Below are 20,661 nucleotides of genomic sequence, written 5' to 3'. Positions count from 1 at the left end.
GTCAGGAGCCGACCGGCTGGCGCGGCAGTAGGCGGCGGGCAGGGTGCGGAAGGAGATCGCTTGTAGTGAAGAGCGAGTAACGAGTCCTTCCTTTTCCGGTCGGGGCTGCGGCGGAGACGGGCGGGAGCACGAGACGCTCCGCCGCCGCCACCATGGTGAGGAGCGGGTCGCGGGAGCCCGGCGGGCCCAGAGGGGCTGGGGCCGTCGGTGGGCCGGGGTGGGTGGTGGGTCTAAGCTGGTGGGAGCCAGTCCCGGCGGGCAGAGGTGTGCCGCGGGCAAGCCCGAGGGCTGAAGGCGTGGGGCGGCTGGCCGGCCGGCCGCCATTTTGGAGCCCTCAGCGCTCGGCCTGCCGCGTGGAAGCCGTGTGAGAAGGCAGTGCCGGGCGGCGGGCGGGCGGGCTGCAGAGGGGGTCGTGGCCGAGAGGTTGGCTTGATCCTCTGGAAGTCGCCCTTTCTTCGGGCAGTGTGGGAGACGGGGCCTGTATCGCCTTCTGGCAGGGCTTTTTTATGTTTCTCATGTATTTCTCTAAAGCGAAACAAAGCCACATGGAAGCTTTTGAGCCCACTTAGAGTGGAAGAATGGGTTCTGTAAAACCCATTCCTGGTTTTGGGTGGTTTTTTTTCCTAACCTGTTATTTCGAAACAGGCTTTAAGAGGCCGTGAAGGACGTCTGGAACCAGGTTGTGAATGAACAACTTTTCTTGCTAATACAATTCAGATTGTGTTCTGGTTCCTTCACCCTGATCAAGTTTGTTGCTTGCTTGTGTTGGGGTCTCTGCACTAACTCCGGGAGTCAGTGCCTTGCTAGTAACGAGTGTTAGATACACAGATAGCGCTTTCGTTGCGATTAGCTGCTTAGTTTTGAATTATTTAGTATTTTTAATACCTCTAAAATGAATTGCGGAGAGGAAAGGGAAGGAACATGCTTTGTCTGTACTACTGCCATGAGCTATTTAATAAATAACAAATACAGTGTAGTGCTAAAAGATTCTTTTTTAAAGGGTGTTGTTCAGACCGGAAGGATATTATTGGATGTCTTTTCAGCTTTTTGAAAGGAAGGTGGTGCTGCTAGTAGTTGAATTTTTCACCTCACAAATTTTGAGGCACCAGGGATTGTTCAGAGGGCCCAAACTAAACACAGAATTCACTCTGATGCTAAGTTTGATTGCTTGTAGTCATTGTGAGTCTGTGTACTATATTAGAGAAGTTGGTTGCAGCATTTCAACTGTTAAACATAATCTAAATAACAAGCTTTTGGTTAACTGAATAAACACAGGTGGGCTTTATATAGGCTTTCTTAATAGTAAATGGGAAGTAGTTTAGAAGGTGTTACTAAAAAGCCCAGAGATTCAATTCTAGATTAATTTTACCCAAGTGACTTGGAAATCTATTGAATTTCAAACCTCAAGTATAGTTTTCTGAATGTGGATTGTGCTGTGGAGCACTATTTTACGTGAAAAGTATTGCTATGATGATGTAATTTGCGTCTTATCCAGTGTTCAGTGACAGTTGCCTGCTGTCAGCAAGCTGGCACTGTTGAGTTGAAGACCTCTTCATTCTGAGCAATATTTGAAGAATTTGAATGCTAGCAATTTACTTAACTTGTGCTTAAGAGTTTTTCCTTTTTCTTTTTCAGGCTTGTGCTCGACCGTTAATATCCGTCTACTCTGAGAAGGGGGAAGCGTCAGGCAAAAATGTCACCTTGCCTGCTGTGTTCAAGGCTCCCATTCGCCCCGATGTTGTGAACTTCGTTCACACCAATTTGCGCAAGAACAACAGGCAGCCCTACGCTGTCAGTGAACTTGCAGGTATGGCTGTTCCACAAAATGGACAGAAATGCTTTTGACTTTAATATAGGTGGGCTAAAATGGAAACAAATTTAGAATTGAAAGAAGAGAAGCACTGTTCAGTAGGATTCCATGTAGAAGGCAAGGCAACTGTTCTGGTTATTAACAATCTGATTTTAAATTTTGTAAAATACCACTCTTTTATTATTGGGAAGAACAGCAAGGTGTTGTAAAAGTTTTGGAGTCCTCTGGGGTCTAACCCGAAATGTATATTACTGAAAGTATCATGGTGCCTAGGTCCTCGAGTGGAATCTACATTCTTTGCAAGAAGAACACAGAATATCTGAAAGTGTATCAGGCACAAAACTGTGATGAAAAACTACTTTATAATCCCTGCTCCATGTTGACCACATGAGACTTACCTGAGGCGTTTGCTAAGAAGAAACCTATGAAAATGGGCATTTGTTAAGAGTTGCTTCAGAAGCTTGTAGGTGCAAACAGCTTCGGCTTCCCAAGAAATTTGTGCTAGGAACATGCATTTTCAAGTTTATTTCTGATGGGTGTTTCACATAAACATTTTAACCCACGAGGAACAGCAGTGCCAATTCAGACCTCCAAATTGAGGATCAAGCTTAGAAATGAGCATGTTAACATACTTGATTCTGACCTAAACAGATCCTTAATATGGTAAGAGTTAATTTACCTGATCAGGATTTGTTTTGCTGAAATGATGAGATTCCACTTCATTGGTCCGTGTTTCTGAAACACATGATAACAGTGGAAGTTCTGATTGGTGCTCTTGAATTCCGCATATCTGTGACTTTGGGAAAATTGCAGTGCTGTCAGTGTCTGAATTAATCGTTCTGTTCCAGGTCATCAGACCAGTGCCGAATCTTGGGGTACTGGGAGAGCCGTTGCTCGTATTCCTCGAGTACGAGGTGGTGGAACTCACCGCTCTGGCCAGGGTGCCTTTGGAAATGTATCCTTTCATAGCTGCCGCTTGTGTCAGGTGCACTGAACTCGTCAAGCAGAAGAATTATTTTTAAGTATCTAAATGTGAAATGGAATCTTCTGCTTGAGGTAATGCCTACCTACAGTGATCTGGACCACCAGCTTTGAGTAATTTGTAATGTCATTAGAACCTTCTGTGTGCAAATTCAGACTTGCATTAATGAAGAGCAGCTTTCATTGATTTTACCACCACCACTGCAAAAGTGTGGATATCTTGAATCTCATGATACAGTCTTGCCATGATGTCGTAATTTGCGTCTTACTCTGTGCTCAGTGACAGTTGCCTGCTGTCAGCATACTGGTACAGATGGTTGACGAACAGTTAACACTGAGCAAGGATTAGAGAGTCACGCTAGAAAAAGAAGCTTTGAAAAGATTGTTCTTAACTGTAGATGCCTAGATGTGTCGTGGAGGCCGCATGTTTGCCCCAACCAAGACTTGGCGGCGCTGGCACCGTAGAGTGAATACAACTCAAAAACGTTATGCCATCTGTTCCGCTCTGGCAGCGTCTGCTCTCCCAGCACTGGTCATGTCTAAAGGTGGGAATTCTGTCTCTGGAAATGTTTGCCTGTGGTTTTACATTCCCTGAGCAGTATCAGTTACTATGTGATTACTTGAAATCTTTCTCTGGGATAAGTAAATTCTCTTTTAAAGAGTTTAAGAGGCCGTCTGTTCTTCAGTAGGGGGGTATTCTTCTTATGTACAACTTGGGAAAGTACTTTACGGTGTTGGAAGTTCGGTGACACTGAGGTGCTTTTGTGTGCGTTGCTGACACGAATCTTGTCCGTGCAGTTTATGGAAACTGAAATTGGATTTTGAATCACATGGCAGTTCAGTTTGATTTCTGTTCGTGGAAGCCAAAGATTTGCTTAATATTTACTCAGCTACAGAAAGTAGCGTTGGAGGCAGACCCATAAGACACGTAGTTACTATGCCTGACTATGAGATCATGAATTTAATTTCCACTGTTTATCATTTTGTATCGTTTCTGAATACACAAGGCAATAACCCTGAGAAATGCATACAGCCAAAATCGGTGGGTAACTTAGTGTCTTGTAAAATCTTCGCTAGGCCACCGCATTGAGGAGATTCCAGAACTTCCTCTGGTTGTTGAGGACAAAGTTGAGAGTTACAAGAAAACCAAGGAAGCTGTTCTCCTTCTTAAGAAGCTTAAAGCTTGGAATGACATCAAAAAGGTGAGTTTCTACAGGAATGTTCTGAAGAGCGAAACCCAGGTTATTTGACTCTGCCATTGTTACAGTAGGAATTCATAAGAGTCACTTCTGTTTTGATTTGATGCTGCTAGAAATCCTTTGGGAACAAAACTACAAGAAACTGTAAAAAAGAGTTTAAGCAAAGTAAATTTCTTACTGCGCTGTTTTATGTAGTTGTCTTCATTACAGTGTTGCTTAATGTTAATAGCTTTTTTTTTTTTTTTTTTTACTCTTACGAATGAACTTCTCACTGGTCCGTGTTTCAGATAAGCAGTGATGATTGTGAAGTTCTGACTAAAGCAGTTTTCTTGTGTCTTACTAGTGGGATTTGGACTATTTTGAATATTCACGAGTTTCATTTTTATATAGGTTTATGCCTCCCAGCGTATGCGGGCCGGAAAGGGTAAAATGAGGAATCGCCGTCGCATCCAGCGCAGGGGACCCTGCATCATCTACAACGAGGACAACGGTATCATTAGAGCTTTCCGGAATATCCCAGGTAACTTCAACTTGGGGCACACTTACTCTTTTGTTGGGAGACTGCTGAGAATGATGAGATTCCACTTCATTGGTCCGTGTTTCTGAAACACATGATTTTGTGGAAGTTCTGACTCACTGAAGTAGCTAATGCATTCTTTCTAAGAACCTGTTTCGGTGGTGTTGAGGATGTTCATGACAAATGTTACACCAACCCTAAACTGCGTTTGGAGCAGTTAAAAATGAGGCTGTCGAGTCTGTTCCTGGAAAAAGGCTGATAATTCGTTTAAAAAATTCAATAGGTTTTTGTACATAGGTGTATGTAACTCTGTAGTGTAAAAGCTAATAAGCCCCTGTTTCTGCGTACTGTCTCCTCTGTTTATTGTTTGGTCTTGTATTCCTTGATTTTAATTCCCAGTCAAAGGGATCAGTTTGTCTGGTTTTTTTTTCCTCTAGGAATTACTCTTCTCGACGTGAACAAGCTGAACCTGCTGAGACTTGCTCCTGGGGGCCACGTTGGGCGTTTCTGCATTTGGACAGAAAGCGCCTTCCGCAAGCTGGATGATTTGTACGGCACCTGGCGCAAAGCTGCTACACTGAAGAGCGACTATAAGTAAGCACGGCCCAGCGTCAGGGAGAAGGGAACAGGGTGAAACAGGCTTGGGAGAGCAACCATTAGTGTCACAGCTGCTTCTGCTTGGAGGTGGAAAATGAATACTAATATTCTTCCCAAATGCCTCTTTTCAGTGAACTAGCCGTGGTTTTTATCGTCCAACTTACCCTATGAACGTTTGTTCCACAGCCTGCCAATGCATAAGATGACCAATACGGACATTGGAAGAATCATGAGAAGCCAGGAAATCCAGAAGGCACTGCGTGCTCCAAAGTAATGATTTTTCTCTAACGACTGTGAAGTGCAGTCTCTTTAGCAGATCAGAAATCTCTCTGCATTGGGATGTCAGACAGGGCTGGGTTTCCTTTAGCTTCTGGGTATAAATACTAGGAATTATGGTTCCCCAAATTTCAGGGAACATTTAGCAGAACTTGAGTTGTGAAATGAGGTCTAGATACATGCCTGTTCTTTTCAGGAAGAAGATTCGCCGCAGAGTCCTGAAGAAGAATCCACTGAAGAATCTGAGAATCATGATCAAGCTGAACCCCTATGCCAAAACGATGCGACGCAACACCATTCTGCGCCACGCGCAAAATGTGAGTGAGCGCAGAAGCCGGTTAGAGCTGAAATTGGTTTTAGTACTTCAGATTATATGCCTGATGATCTTTTTTTGTCTTTTTTTAGCATAAACTTAAGGAAGAGAAGAAAGCCAAGGCCAAGCTCGCGGCCAAGGTCCCGGCGGAGCCCAAGGCAGAGACCGCAGCCAAGACTGCTGCGAAGGCCAAGGCCGAAGCCTAAAGCCGGTGCAGTACTTTATCTGTTTGAGTGCAGAAAACTGTACTGTGCATTTACAACTAATAAATTTTATTGGAACGGAGCCGTGCTGTCATATTTTTTTGACGCGGTTGTGCGTTTTCGAGCAGGTTTTAAAACGGAAACTCTTTAAAGAGTGAAAAAAGAGAGGGTGGTCGTTGCAGTCGTGTTTTTCGAAGCCTTTCTTCTTTCCCCTTTAAAGCGGCCGTGACGATGAGCGGCCGCGCGGTGGCAGCTCCTGCCCGGAAACGTGCAAATGGCGGCGGCGTGACGTCAGGCGGAGGCCGGCCTTCCCCCCCACTCCGCCGGCGCTGCAGGGGGCGCTGTCGCTCCCCGCTTCCCGCCGGCGGGGAGAGGCGAGGCGAGGCGGGCGCGCGGCGGAGGATGCTGAGCCGCCTGCAGGAGCTGCGCAAGGAGGAGGAGACGCTGCTGCGGGTGAAGGCGGCGCTGCACGACCAGCTCACGCGCCTCAAGGTCAGCGCCGCCCGGCCGGGGGCGAGCGGGGCGCGAGGGGGCGCGGGGCCCTCGCCGGGGGGGGGGCGGCGGCGGCGGCGGCGGTGGGCCCGCTCCCTCGGCCGGCGGCGGCAGGGCCGGGCCCGGCCCGCTTCTCGTTCTGAAGTTATCTTTTTTTTTTAACGCTCTGGAGCCGTGAACGAGCGGCCACCCGCCGCCTGGGCGCCGCTGTGAGGGGTTTGGCTTGTTGGCGGTGGCCTCGGAGCCTTTTGACTGCCAGCGCGCCCCCGCAGGAGGGCACCCCAGAAGGCGGCCCTGCGTTGGCGTCCCGCTGAAGGCGGCCGGTGCGGGGGTCGTCGGTGTCCTGCTGTGTGTTGAAGCCGAAGAGTGGTGAAACAGGCTTTAAAAGCTTGGCTGTTTAACTTGACTCAATTTCAAGTATTTAACGCTTTAAGTAGAGGCCAAGAAACAATTTGCTGCAAAGGCTTCCGCGTTCCCTTGTTTGCAGGTGGAAGAGCTGGCGCTGCAGTCTATGATCAGGTCCAGAGAGGAGAACGTTACCGTCTCTTCGTCAGCTGTCGCAGAGGAGACTCACAAAGTAAGGGCGGTCCCAGCCTGGTGGAAGGAGAGGGGCTGGCTTCCCCTGTGATGGGGTATGTGGGCAGGGGTGACAGGGAGAGGAGAGCTGTGTGGATGTGATGGCCTATAGGTGTTTCTGTGGGTGGTTTTCATTTGGAGTTCTTAATGTTGACCTTGTTTATGCTGCTCATCAACTGAAAGGCTTAGCTGTAAAATCTGTCTGGTTTGTTGCCAGTGTATGTTTCAAGGGTTTCGCCTTTTTCCATCTCTGAAAGCAGCATGTTGTTTCCAGGGAGGTTGGGAAATCCCTGCTGTGTGTATTGGTGTAGCTTCAGTTTGCCATTTATTAAACACTGCTTCCAATAGTCTTAACTATGACAACCTGGTTTAACCAGCCAACTGATCGCAGGGGATGGAGGCACAGGTAGCATCTGAACTTTTTACTATTAAATATATGGTCAGCCTGAGCTAGTTGAAACTCCTCTATGGAGAACTGGTGCTTGGCACTGTGATGGGCTCTTCCAGTCAACAGTTCTAGTACTGAGATTTCTGAAAGACGCTGTGACTGTGCTGATTTAATAGTGATTTGAGAAGCATTCGGTATCACTGCTGGTTTTGATAATTAGCAAGATGAATGTTTTATTGTGACAGACGCTTGGGCAGATGGACAACGAGGCTGCTATCAATCAAACTGAATTACACCTAAGTCTTCAAGATGATGAAGAGGAGGAGGAGGAAGAGGAGGAGGAGGAATCTGATTCTTGAGAGAAAAAAAAAAGAGATGGTTTTTAATACAGGCTCAGGAATTTCTTCATTCATATAAAATCCACCAACTGGTTTTCATTTTGTCCTGTATATGGATAAGAACTATACGATATACCAGACTCTTGGAGTCTAGGGAAGTTACACTTGAACACATGAGTGTCACAAGCTTGGCACATCTTGACTTAGATTTTAAAATTAAAATTTGCTGCACAAATATGTAGCATAATCTGTTCCATATTTAAAACCTAATGTAGCTTACTACATCTTTATATGCAGACAGAAGAAGTCATTAATCAAGTCAGACTAATTCAACATGTATACTAAAAGCAATAATTCGTCTGTTCTTATTTCCTGATGCTGAAAAATAAAACCAGGCCATGGAGGCTGGTTGCTGAACCAATGATTATATTATAACCTCATTTGCTTAAACTGCGAATTTTAAGACACGCGGTGAGAAAAGATGTGTCCAGGACTGTCTCCAGGCTTTCAGCTGCTGTGTTCTCAGTTATGCAGAAAACTGGACTACACTCCCTATAAATGTGATAGAAATGTTGGTGTTCTTACACCGGGGCAAGCAGGTACTGCACCGTCAACCTAATTCTGAGCACGGTGACGAGGTGGCCTCTCTCTGTACCTACTGGTGCTCTTCTTAAGTACTGTCAGTCTGACTGTAACAGTGAAGTATTTTCTACTTCTTGCTTTTTCAGAGTAGCAGCCAATTAGCCTTTCATTTGTCCACAAATTGTACGGTAAGAATTGGTCCCTGTTACCTTTAGTAAGGAACTAATATTTAAAAATTAGTGTTATTTTCTTTTTCCCCTCACAGTGACTTCATAAATCAATGCAAGTCCGCTTTCTGCTATCAAGGGAGCTTCAAGGAGGAGTATGAGGAGTTTAATAACTTAGTTGTAAAGTGATGTGAAGTCCCCTCCACAATTTCGTTAATGGTACGGTAACAAGCTAGTGCTGCTCTTGCCGATAGACAATATGTTCTTTCTCCTTGTAGAGTGCAGACACTATGTGGTGCAGCTGGTTATTTTATCAATTCTTAAAGACTTGATTTAAATCATAGAAAGCCAAACTCTGTTAAACTGATTAAAAACGGACAATAAAAGTAATATTCTAACTTGGCCACTTTGTCAACTGTCTTCCTAGGAAAATAGTCAGTTATATCCAGGGTTGTTCATTGCACAACTAGTGTCTAAAGGCGCTCTCTCTGGCATCACTTGGAGAAAATGGAATAAACACTCTTCTGAAATTTCCTTTTAAGAGCAGGTAAGAAATGTGAAAAAGTGTCCCATGTCCTGGGCATGGTCAGAACAGTAGTCAAGTCTCCAATGAGTTCCTGCCACGGTTGAGGCAAGATGTTTGGCCGTTACTTAGTCTGTAGTGATAGAAACTGAATGTTGGAACATAAATGTAGCTTCATACTGTACTAAAGACTAGTTGTTTTTTGAGAATCCTGGATGTCTTAGTGAAGCAGCTTAGACTGTGAGTGCAGGAGATCTAGCAAAGCTTTCCCAAGACCAACAGAGAGTCTGAGCTGAAAATGTTATGGCTTGGAGTGTCAATAATTCTTTGAAAGTATGTGTGTGAAGAGCTGGTTTGTAGGAGCTCAGAAGCTGGCCTGTCCTTTCTTTGCATGTTTCAGCTCCAAAAGGGTAATTTTGACAGTTGAAAAATGTTATTTTTCCCCAGCATGGTCTCCTGTCATGAAAACCCAGAGTGGTTTTCATGGACATAGTTTCTGCTGCCTTCTGTGAATGAGTCCCTTGCTTGCTTTTGGATTAAAACAGACCAGTTCTATTGCATGTTGCAATAAAGTACTTTTCCTGGTGTCCTACTACATCTAACTGTGCCGGCAGTGTTCTAATTATTGCTGTCTGTGGAGCAAACAAGTAAAATGGAAGTTAAATCTCTAAAAACTTGCTGTTCATATACTACGTATTTCTCTTTAACACACAGAAAAACTACAGTAGTTTTTAGTGTGTATAATTCACATATAAAACTCAGGACAGATTTTAAATTAAACACTACACAGCCTTGTCATGACTACCAAGAGTCATATTCAAGTGAGGACAAGCTGAAGGAAGCCCTTGAGGTGTGAAGTAAGTAATTTCCTACTGCTGACAGGTTGAGGGCTATTCTATCCCTCTCTCTGATACTTGATACCATTGGCCAAGTGGAAGTTCATGTCTAGACTGATTGAGATTCCTCATGGGAAAGAACTTCAGCCATTTCCTTGTCTGAAACATCCTTTCAAAGGAACTGAACTTTTTATAGTGGTGCTCAGCACAGCTGCTGAGAGCAAGACTTTGTACTAAGGACACATAAGGTGTACCCACCTCTCCCTGTTCTGTTGCACAGCAACAGCAGTTGGCTTGCCCAGTAGCTGACAGAAGCTGAATTTCTGAAGAAAAATAACCTGAAGAAGTGAGTATAGTACAATCACTCTCAGTTAACAACAGATGCAGGCAAGTAGGTCTTCCCTCTTGCTGGGTGTATCACAAGGTTCCTGTGTTTCATACCACAGCACTGGTTTGCCCTCAAAAACACCCCTCACACCCCCACCCAGTGCTTCATGAGTTGTATGAGTACTACACAGACAAAATCTCTGCAGTCAGGCTTCCCTCAGGCATTCCACAGAAACCCAGTAAACAGGATATTGACACACTGCAATGGCAACTGATTTGAGCCCTGTTTTCACACATTGTCATCTTACATGTGCCATCTTGTACCTCTTGGAACTAAGGATGTTGCATGGTTGTGGAAAAATACATAGAAAAGGGGTGTGTAAGGCAGCAATGACTTCAGATTAAGGCTTTGGTTAAGTTTTTGAGTTTTAAAAAAAGCTTCAAGTAGTTACTTGATAATATATTTATTAAGAGAATCCATTGCTAAACATCTGAGAGAATAAAACAATAGAGGATCTTCATACACTTTAGACACTAAACACAGTTGTCATGAATCTTTAGGTTAAAAGAAAGCAAATTGCCTGGATCTTTGTCTTGATTCTGTAGGACAGTTCCAAGAACTAACTTTTAAAAATCAATTAGAAAGACATACATCACTAAATCCAAGTATGATGATATGTTTTAAAAATAAATATAGAAATATGAACAAGTCTACAATTAGAATATTGCCCTGTACATTCCAAGAAATGCAGAGCTCTTGCCTTCTTTACCTGGAAAGAGAGATCTCTAAACAACAGCAAAGGTAGAACCATTAGGCCTAACTTTCAGATACAGTTTGGCAGCAGCAAAAGCATGCTCAACAGATACAGTTTTGGAGCATCCCTAACCCTTTTTGCATGGGAGATTAGGTAAGCATGATTGAAGTACCAACGATTTACAAAGAATCTTGATAAAGTTCAAACAAGCTGAGGGTAAACACCCCCAGTGATATTTTCATTAAGAAAGAATATCCATAATCACTTAAAATCAGCAAGCACTGTAACTTAAACATCTTACATTTTGGTCGGTAAATGAATGTAATCCAATACAATACCAATTAGTTTATGACAAAATTTAAAACCATTTGGCACATGCTATAAAGACATTCTTCCTTAAGAGGTGAAATACATGTTTGAACAGGTACAAGCTGAGGAAATAGGACCAAAATAGCATTGCTGTTAACAGATGTACAGTACAGGATTTGCTCTTCCATATTCAGACTCCAGCAGCATGCGTGGGTGTACTCGGTTGGTTAAGGCCTATGGTTGAACAAAGCCACCCCGCAAAATCCACCTCCTCCGCTTCAGACCTCTTAATGAAAGCATGAATCTAAGCAGAGGAAAAGAACATTATTATTCAAGCCCTCAATCTGTTAAATAATTATTTTGAATAACATGAAATACAATAAATCCAGTTTGCTGTCGGTATTCAAGCTAGCTATAAAATTTGGCAAACCACATGACTTGACCAGGAGAGCTTTTCTGCAGCATTACAGAAATAGCCAGCATATCAAATGTACACACTGCAAAGTATTCCAGAGGAATACTGCCTACACAGTGCTTATTGCAGAATACTTACACCACAGTATGCAATAAGAATGTGACTCAGCCATTTGAGATAATACTCTGGAAGATGTCTGCCTGTGCACAGAAAGGCTTTTTGTAATAGAAGGAGTCTGATCGCATTTTGCACCCTTATTCCACAGCAGGATCAGGGCAGGGAAAACTTTATTTTCTGCAGTAGAACTTAAGTCCTAGCATTATGCTTAAAGCCATGAAAATGATCCACTGAAACTGAGAACGTCATTTCATGCAGAAAAAAAAAGCAGAATTTGTTTGTGTCTAGTAGTTCTACCAATTTTGCAAGACAAAGCTGATGGAGAAAGGCAAATTTTGTGTTTCACAACAGATGATAAAAAAGTATTTAACTAGTCCATAAAGTATGTGGAATTTTGTTCTTTTGTCCTCCTAAAAGCAATAATCTATATACTTTATTATTGACTAACAAACTCAAGAAAGAGAATCCTTTTGCTCATTAAATTAATAGCATTAGGTCATATACTCATTGTAATTATCAAATGGCAGATGCCAAAACCCACCAGTTTTAGTCTCCTTGACAGTCCCTGTTCTTGGAGTGTGTGAAAGCCTGTAGCCCCTTGATCTCTGGATCAGAAAAGCAGCCCCTCCTGTAAACTGTTTGAGCTGCTTGTGTCAAGGGCCACAAACTACACTCTAGGCTATAAGCTCTGACCCTGATCTCAGGACAGCTGAGGAATCCAATCTGCATGGAAAAGTGCTCCTAGTTCAAGTTAAGAACTTCCACTTACCATCAGCTGCTTCAAATCAGCTCTCTCAGCAGGGTTTTTAATTAAACTAGGAAAATAGAAAGTATTACACAAGTTACACACTATTATCTTCTAAAATAAGGATTAAGTTATATCATGTTGGTGCACTGCTTTGGTCTGCAGAAGATCACACTCTAGATAAAAGCATTAGGTCATGTAGTGCCTCTCAAACATAGATCAGGGCCTGTAAGCAATTCCCTTCTGTAGGCTTCACAGGTATTGTTTTACATATGAAATCCTGAGTTGTCTGATACTGTTCAGTGGAGACAGGAGTGAGTATCTATAACCACGCCAGAGAGATCAGACTCCCATTTAAACAAAAACTCAACAGTATGAACCACATTATCCCTCAAGTTTCTTTTACCCAAGTCTTTTCAATCTCAGTATCAAGTACAGCTATTGCATTACTGTTCTTCCTTTTGGAAACAGTAAACACATATATATAGCTTTTAATAAATAAACTAGCTTTTCAAACTGTAATGCACTGCCTCCCTTAGCACTGAATATACTGGTTCATTTACCATGGCCTAGAAGTAGGGACTCTGATTGCCAAGTTACTGATACAGTAAGATAGCAGGGCTGATCCCAAATGTGTCCCTTGGCAACTTAGCCATAGAGAAAATACTCACCATTTGTTAACAAAATCTTGAAATTCAGAACCAAAAACACCATTGGGCAGTTTTGGAGGTGGCTAAAAATAAATAAATAAAATCAGCAGTCATTCAGCATAACTAATACATGATGATGCACAACCTACCCAGAGACTCTATATCTGGGTAAAGCTGTAAAGCCCTACCACTTACCCAGGCCTTTGCTCAAAGCTGAGCTTTGAAACAAATGTCAGGCAGACCTCAGCTTCCATACATATGAATAAGGGATGTGCTGTCATATGATTTATAAAAGTAAAGATGCTGAGTTTAACACTGGCTAATTTTGGTTCTCTCACAGCTGCTGGACTTCAGGTATTTCAGTAATAAATCAGACTAGAGACAGTTTCTACTGTGTGGGGTGGGTTTTGTTGATGGTTTGGGGGTTTTTGGGTGTTTTGTGGTGGTTTTTGTTGGGTTTTTTTGGTTGGGTTTTTTTTTCTCCTATAACACACACCTGAATGCGGTTAACACAGCCTTGAGCTGTCATTAAAGAAGGCTCAGAGCAGCTGGCAGTAATTAGCAGTGTTACTCTCCTCACGACTAATCTCCAGTTTGGGGAAGGGAAGATGCCCTGCACATCATTAGTTCCATAATCCTTTCGATCTAAATATTCTGTCCCAGGGAATGAATTTGTTCGGGTTCTGAATTCAAAAAGAATTCTGATAAAAGAAAGAAGAGGTACTATATAAACCTGCATATTATTGTCTTGTTCTCCATGACATTTGCTATAGGATCAGAGCCAAGTTTTTATTCTTATACCATGGGTCCTGCAAGCACTAACACTTGGGTTACTTTTAAGTACAGAGTTGAGACATGGCCTGCATTCAGTTACACACTGGTTTACAGACTTCATTGGATGTAGCAGCTCATGCTGAAGATTGGTTGCGCTACAGCAGAGGTGGCAGATGATAATATTGCCAAATTCTCAACTACTGCAGCTTTTCAGCTTAAACTGACCTCCTCATGGATGCTACAAGAGCAGGACCGTACTGTCCTAAGTAATCCAATGCTAACTCTATTCCAAGAGTTAGTGCTGCCGTATTAAAGTGTTATATAATATGCAAAATAGGTTTGTAACATGAGGGGATAATTGTGCATGCAGACGAGGAACAGAAACAATTTATCAGTACATGTACAGTAGCATAAGCAATGCCAGTCTTTGCAGGGACCTAGACACCAACTGTGCTTTTTGAATAGTATGTCAGACACACTTTTTTATAATTCATTCACCTGGAACAATTATATTATCCAGCTGTTACAAATGATAGCTAACATGAGCATGCTTTCTGGGGGGGCTGGGGGGGGGAGGCAGGAACTACAGGACACAGACAGACACTACCACAGACACACAAGCAGTGGAGTCACATGAGTTTCAGTAGCACTTGTGAAAATACTGGAAACAGACTATCAGTTCTAAAATACCAAGTCTCAGCTAAGCTACAAGGCTAATTAATAATTTGAAAGATACAGTATTATAAATTAGGTGTTTCATAAAACTAAACCAGATTACATAAAAAAACAGTTTTATATATGCTTGATCGTACCATTTACTATTAACAGTCCTAACAGGTTGCATGATCCAGGCTGGAAAAAGTATAAACCTACTTAAACGATGCAGAGAAAAGAACTAGAATTTTCCTGGGAATAATTTAAAATCAAGCCAACACACATAACAAGAATATGTCTCTCATACTGCAGCAATAAGTGATCAGAAGACCCAGCTTATCCTAACACTAATCCCACACTCCTTCAACTTCTGGAATGCTTTAAAAATTTACAATTGTATTAGTACAAGTGCAAATAGTCAATTACCTCATTGACGATGTAATCAAGAAGTTCAAAGATTGCCATTGGGGGTCTGCTGTCTGGTCCGTAGGCTAAGAAGAAATTGTAGCAGTGGAAAAATAGTGTTACTCTCCTTCCCTGGTAGGGGTGTTTTATGAAGCTAAGTCATACACTCCGTTCTTACATGGCATCCAGTAGACTTACAGGGAAAAAAATAAATGGAACAGCAACATGGTAATACTTTCATGCAAAGGGACATTGTTTTCAGGTCTGCTCCAAACCATTAACTTCACTGGGAATCATCCTCCTGTACTTTGATGTGCATTGCATCTTGCAGAGATGAACCGTAACAACAGACTGGGATCTTAATGGTGCTCATGAACAGCTCAGTTATTAACAAAATGATCTCTGGTCCTTGATTTTCAGATACCTCCTCATAGTGAGACTGAGCCAGGTACCCAACACAATCCTGTTGGTTTTGTTTGTTTTGGTTGGTTTTTTTTAAGTTTAAAGCCACACTATGCAGACCAATATCAGGTAAGAAAGACCTTTAAGCTGACAGAGAAGGGTATTAGAAAAACATTTAACAGATTGTTGTAACTTACAGCTCACTGGTCGACCAGGTGTTCTTTGCCGGGGCGAGGTCTCTGTGACTGGAGAATCTCCCTCTACTGGGCAGCCAAACATTAATTCAAGCTCCTTAGAGTCAGGAGGAGGAATCGGGTATCTGCCAATAGCCATTTCTACCAGTGACAACCCCATACTCCATATATCTGATTGCACCGAATAATGAGTTCCCTGTAGTCTTTCCGGCTACAAAAAAAAAGCGGGGGGGAGGGGAGGAGAGACAGTATTGTAACAAGAAAGAAAAAAAATATATTCCACAATAGCCTGGATAAAATGAAGGATGAAACCCCAACTTAGTATGACATGTTCCAATGAGTGACTTACTGATCCTTCTCTTTAAATATCTCATCTGGAGTGCCAGAAGTTCCACACACGCTACTGGTCAGTTGAATTGCATACCACCACTGCAAATAACTTTGAGACTTTTTAAAAATTATGCTATTATGTTGCTGTTTTATTTCTTTATCATAATATCTACATGTTGCAACTATTAATGATGGAATTACTGAAGAGCAAGAAAGCAAAACTAGTACGGACAGCTAGAAGATTCACCTGGTTTCCCTAAGAAGCTGTTCTTGGTTTTCTGCTTTGGGAAGGAGAGACAAGATACATTGATTCTATACAGGTCCAAAAGTGACCTGGTGCTCTAGCAATAATCTTGTTTGTGACACTTCTCACCTGATAGCATTCTGATAGCTCCCTATAGCAGAAATGCATTTATGCAAGGACTATTTTATATATATGCATACTGCAGTTTTAGATCCATATTCAAATAATTTATAAATAAACTGTTGAGCTCTATAATCCATTGAAATGATAATAAAACATAACCTACAAATTGAATGATAAAGTATTATGCAGGGCACAGACCTTTCCTGGAGGTATAATGATTGAAAAATATATACAAGATAGGAAGATAGACATGTGTTCTGCCAGCTTAACCACTTGCACATTATGGCCTGACAAACAAAAATGCAATAGGCTTAAATTTTTCTCAGGAAAAAAAAAGAAAAAACTGGAAAGGGAAAAACACAAACGCAAATTCTGGATAGATTATATCCACATGCTAATGTAAGTATTAAAAAAACGTATGCAGGTAAGAAAACAGACTCAGCTAAAAATATATTTTGTATTGTGTTTAGGAGACTCAAACACTGGAAAGATATTTAGGTATGGGATTTTTTTGGTCAGCTGAATCATGATTAAAACCATATCTGGATATTCCGGTCACATTGCTCCAAGGATCCTCAGTTTCAATCAGCGTACCCATCTTCTGTTTCTGCCTACAGAACTAAAGCATAAGATTAGCCCTTAACTAACTCCTTTTGCTTAGTTTTTGCACTTGCTTTATCAGTACCATGTTGAACACTAAATATGGCTTCTGCAAATTTTAGTACATTGGTCTACATGATCCTCAAATCCATTTTTAGTAAGACTTCTCAAAGAAAACGTTCACTTTGCTCTTCTGTTCTCTTTTTAAAATCAAGTTCATTTTTTACCAAAATGGTGCAGATTCTTGCCTGACTATATTCATATTTCAGAAAATGATATATGCAGTTTTAAACTTATTCTCATAGAATGTAAGACTGCAGTACTTATGGTAAAGTCTCTCCCCTCTGCCATAATGGGTGATAGTTTTGTTAAATTAATTTGTAACATTAACTGAGATTATAGTTGAGCTTTCTCCAGTGTCCCACCTCAGCTAGTTCCAAAGCCATCTAGATAAACTACACAATTGCTGGACAATGGATAAAGATACCCCAAAACAAAGACACATATTTTATGAAAATCTTTTGCAAGTGTAAACTAAGAATTGAGTAGATGAGAAAAAGCAGGAAACACACAGTACTAGTTATACAAAAATAATTAAAATATAGAAAATATGTTCAAGTTAAACACTGTTGGTTATACACACCGTCATATGGTAGAACAGGATGTTTGGCATGTAACAATTCTATAGCTGTTATTTGAAAAAACATGTTAAGGGAGATACTGTAAGAAAAGGTACTTCAGACACTATCAAAAAGAATAAATAAAATCACCATCATGGCTTGGTCTGTGACATATGATGACAGACAGCAAAGCTAAGTCTCAGTCTGTAAAAACAATAAATTGAAGAAAACTGAAGGTAGACAGCACTTTGCTCTCACTCCTACTAGAAGAAAAAGGGAAAGCCAGTAGTATGTCAAGGACCCAGAAGGGATGGAGCTGTAAATTTTTTTTGCTAGCTAGCAACAGCTCCTAGATGTATGTGGGAACATAAGCCACAGTTTCATTTCAAGTATGTTACCGATATTAAATGACAAAAATGAGAATACTGTCTTTGATGTTGAAATGCAGGTCCTGTGCTAAAGCAGAAGCAGCATTATTATGCTTTTTTCCTTTAAGTTTAAGCCCACACAGTTTCAATCCTACAGCAGAATCTCTGAACACTCTGATTGTATTGAATTAATTGGTTGTATGCTGAACAAGGTGTGTACATTAGAATAGGAGACCTGTTATTTCCATTAACTGTGACTTTCACATAATGCAAAGAGTTCATCTGAAGAACAAGGTATTCTTATATTCATATACAGGAATAAAGAACACCCTGTAAATAGTCTCAGATTAGCTGCTGTGGCCTTGTCCACACTAGCCACTCCCATGCTTTCTCTTGTTGCTGCAGCCATGTTGGGTTCCCAGGAGCAGCCACGACAGGATCACTAGCAAGGCAGCAGCTTGCCTACATAAGTGACCGCAGCAAAATGCTGAAGTGGAAAGAGAACCACACTTAAGGAAAGCAAACTATAAATACTGGGCTTTTTTGGAAACACATGTACACAAAACCCAAATGCATTAACCCGACTGGATTCTGCAACGTAGACGCAACTGCATCTCTTTTGTAGTGTTATAAAATATCCCAAGTTGCTTGGATTTTCTTGCAACAGTTCTTTCCCCCCACACACAGCCTGATATGATACAGGAATATTCCTGGAATGCAGGAAGCGCTGAACTATGAACAGCATTAGTAACAGCAATAGCTGGTTTCTTGTTTGATTACTGGAATTGCAATAACTCTACCATAATGTATAGTAAACTCAAAGCTATAAAATCTGTACTTACAGACATGTAGGAGCGTGTGCCAACAAACGAGTTTGCCATAGAATCTATCAGTTGTCCACTGACACCAAAATCACAAAGCTTGATTTCACCTCTAGAGTTTACCAAAATGTTAGATGGTTTAACATCTGGAAAAAAATGAATGGATGATTTATATTTATAATAGATAAAATGGGAAATTTGACAATGAAAGTAACATAAAAGGTGAGAATTACCATGTGTGTCCCTTTGTTTCCCTTCTATGACACAATTCTATCCCTTCTCTGGGAATACTCAGAAGAGATTTGGTTCCCTACCCAGGCCCATTTCACAGGCACTCAAACACAGAAAAACAAGAAGAAATTTTTAAAATCCCAAGTGTGAAAAGGCAGTTAGTTTTAAGTTTTGATTTCACCCTGTTTCTTGGCTTTCAAATATTAAGTTTGGGCATCTACATCCTCCTTGCAATGACTAACAGTTGAGATAAATTTGTAAGTGTATGTCAGCATAACTCCTCTTCAATTATGTTCTTTCGCCTAGAAATGATCAATAAAGAGGCCCTACATATTTATTTTATAAAGGTCAATGAACTACAGCAGCGACACCATCATCCCTAACTTAGCCTTCATATGTACACAAGCACAAACCATCCTACAGCAAAACAGTTCTTGGAGCATGTTCTTGCTGTTCTGGGTTTTGTCTGGGTTTGTTTTTTTTGTTTGGTTGGTTGTTTTTCTGGGGGGTGGTGGTGGTCTTTTTGTTTGGTTGTTGTTGGGTTTTTTTGTTTTGTTCTTTTTTTTAAAAGCCCTGAAAAAAAATTATCCTATTATTGAAATTCTGCATTTAAAATGCTTTGAGATTGTTTACCTGTGACAGAACCCCCTCGTGATTTTGAATTCATCACTTTTTCCAAATGGAAATTTAATAAGGGTCACCGGTAGCTAAGCAACTAATAACAGCTATTTGTGAATGCAAAGGTACAGAGAACAATTGTTTAGTATTTCTTTTATAGCTGTAAGAATTTTTTTAAATATATCTTGCTGCTTAGCTGGTCATTACCAATGCATTATCGAGACAGGTGATCAACAGCTCACATTTGCAAAGTAACACTACAGAAAAAGCGGTACTATAAATTGGGTTTGAAGAAAGAGATCAGCTCAGCCTATCAGAATTTCACTTTCGATTCTGCTATTCAAGAGCAGATCCAGAAGTCTATGGTTTGTAGCATATTTTCATTTGCTTTTCACTTTTAAACACAAACATATTCCAGGTAGCTTTCATTTCAGTGACACAGGAACTGATCTTTGTTATGTCACCGGGATGTCACTGGAAAGATGATACTAACGTGGCTCCACATCCCTGGAAAAAGATCTCCACGCAGAAGGTTATGCCTCACTGAACAAGAACCATGGAGATTGGAAATGAAGACAAAACTGTGTTTTAGCTGTTTCTCCCCCAGCCCTCTTTTATTTAAGCTTTGTTTTGCTCTTTAAAGTCATCTACTTCTGGAAATTGTGGCTACGTTTTCTGGTTCCTGACATCACCTTTCTATATAACTGAAACTGTCCAGGCACACTGGAAACAGCATTTTGTGACGATTTGTGTATACACAAGTTCTTGTAAGCTCAGCTACAGGACAGCGAGCCTACAGCTTGTCTGCCTTGCTTGGAGCAAGCATCAGCCCACAGAAAAACCACACAGTGATCTAACACAAACTACTGGCTCGTCTTAACTCAGAGAAAGTTGTGCCTGTCTATATCATCTTTCTCCTGCAAAGAAAATCCCAGCTGCTTTTGTCAGATACAGTCTTTCTCCTTATGGAGGGGGAAGAATATAGGCACGTATTTTGTGTGTACTACTTTTAATTCCCCATCCCTAGGAAAGGAACTGGCTTATAAACATTGCTCTCCTCAATAGATTTTCCTCCTGTAAGAGCAGCAGAGGTACTGGGCAGTTCGTGGAGCTGTTTACCAGGCAGGAAACACAGTGTTACACTCTGGTTAACTTGGAGCA

General features: G+C 41.5%; 3 protein-coding genes and 4 non-coding genes across 8 annotated transcripts in view; 6 read left to right on the top strand and 1 right to left on the bottom strand.

Annotated features, from left to right (window-relative positions):
• The first annotated feature begins 18 nt into the window (after positions 1–18).
• On the top strand, positions 19–5,978 carry RPL4 (ribosomal protein L4). The gene is made up of 10 exons (XM_075044648.1): positions 19–155; positions 1,636–1,807; positions 2,659–2,765; positions 3,198–3,336; positions 3,869–3,993; positions 4,381–4,510; positions 4,945–5,101; positions 5,291–5,374; positions 5,577–5,697; positions 5,786–5,978. The coding sequence occupies exons 1-10, from the start codon at positions 153–155 to the stop codon at positions 5,897–5,899; spliced, it is 1,152 nt and encodes a 383-aa protein (XP_074900749.1). The 5' UTR covers positions 19–152; the 3' UTR covers positions 5,900–5,978.
• LOC142039281 (small nucleolar RNA SNORD16) lies at positions 1,464–1,564 on the top strand. The gene has a single exon (XR_012652857.1). It is a non-coding gene; the product is annotated as a small nucleolar RNA SNORD16 (small nucleolar RNA).
• LOC142039291 (small nucleolar RNA SNORD18) lies at positions 2,509–2,580 on the top strand. Its single transcript, XR_012652866.1, has one exon. It is a non-coding gene; the product is annotated as a small nucleolar RNA SNORD18 (small nucleolar RNA).
• On the top strand, positions 3,033–3,132 carry LOC142039280 (small nucleolar RNA SNORD16). Its single transcript, XR_012652856.1, has one exon. It is a non-coding gene; the product is annotated as a small nucleolar RNA SNORD16 (small nucleolar RNA).
• LOC142039292 (small nucleolar RNA SNORD18) lies at positions 4,556–4,626 on the top strand. Its single transcript, XR_012652867.1, has one exon. It is a non-coding gene; the product is annotated as a small nucleolar RNA SNORD18 (small nucleolar RNA).
• Positions 5,979–6,246: 268 nt separating the features above from the next.
• Positions 6,247–9,559, top strand: SNAPC5 (small nuclear RNA activating complex polypeptide 5). The gene is made up of 3 exons (XM_075044643.1): positions 6,247–6,388; positions 6,876–6,965; positions 7,598–9,559. The coding sequence occupies exons 1-3, from the start codon at positions 6,299–6,301 to the stop codon at positions 7,709–7,711; spliced, it is 294 nt and encodes a 97-aa protein (XP_074900744.1). The 5' UTR covers positions 6,247–6,298; the 3' UTR covers positions 7,712–9,559.
• A 1,014-nt stretch (positions 9,560–10,573) lies between these two features.
• The window catches only part of MAP2K1 (mitogen-activated protein kinase kinase 1), a 42,192-nt gene continuing 32,104 nt past the window's right edge, over positions 10,574–20,661 (bottom strand). For both annotated transcript variants that reach the window (XM_075044641.1, XM_075044642.1), the window contains exons 6-11: positions 18,673–18,797; positions 15,549–15,756; positions 14,971–15,035; positions 13,138–13,199; positions 12,491–12,536; positions 10,574–11,493 (exon numbers count right to left, since the gene is read on the bottom strand). In XM_075044641.1, the coding sequence (XP_074900742.1) occupies positions 11,380–11,493; positions 12,491–12,536; positions 13,138–13,199; positions 14,971–15,035; positions 15,549–15,756; positions 18,673–18,797 (620 nt within the window). In that variant the 3' untranslated portion in view covers positions 10,574–11,379. The remainder of the gene's footprint in view (positions 11,494–12,490; positions 12,537–13,137; positions 13,200–14,970; positions 15,036–15,548; positions 15,757–18,672; positions 18,798–20,661) is intronic.

The sequence above is a fragment of the Buteo buteo genome, chromosome 13, assembly GCF_964188355.1.
Source record: "Buteo buteo chromosome 13, bButBut1.hap1.1, whole genome shotgun sequence".
Lineage (NCBI taxonomy): Eukaryota > Metazoa > Chordata > Aves > Accipitriformes > Accipitridae > Buteo > Buteo buteo.
Note: the sequence above shows the minus strand (reverse complement) of the source record. Positions and strands in the feature narration are given on the sequence as shown.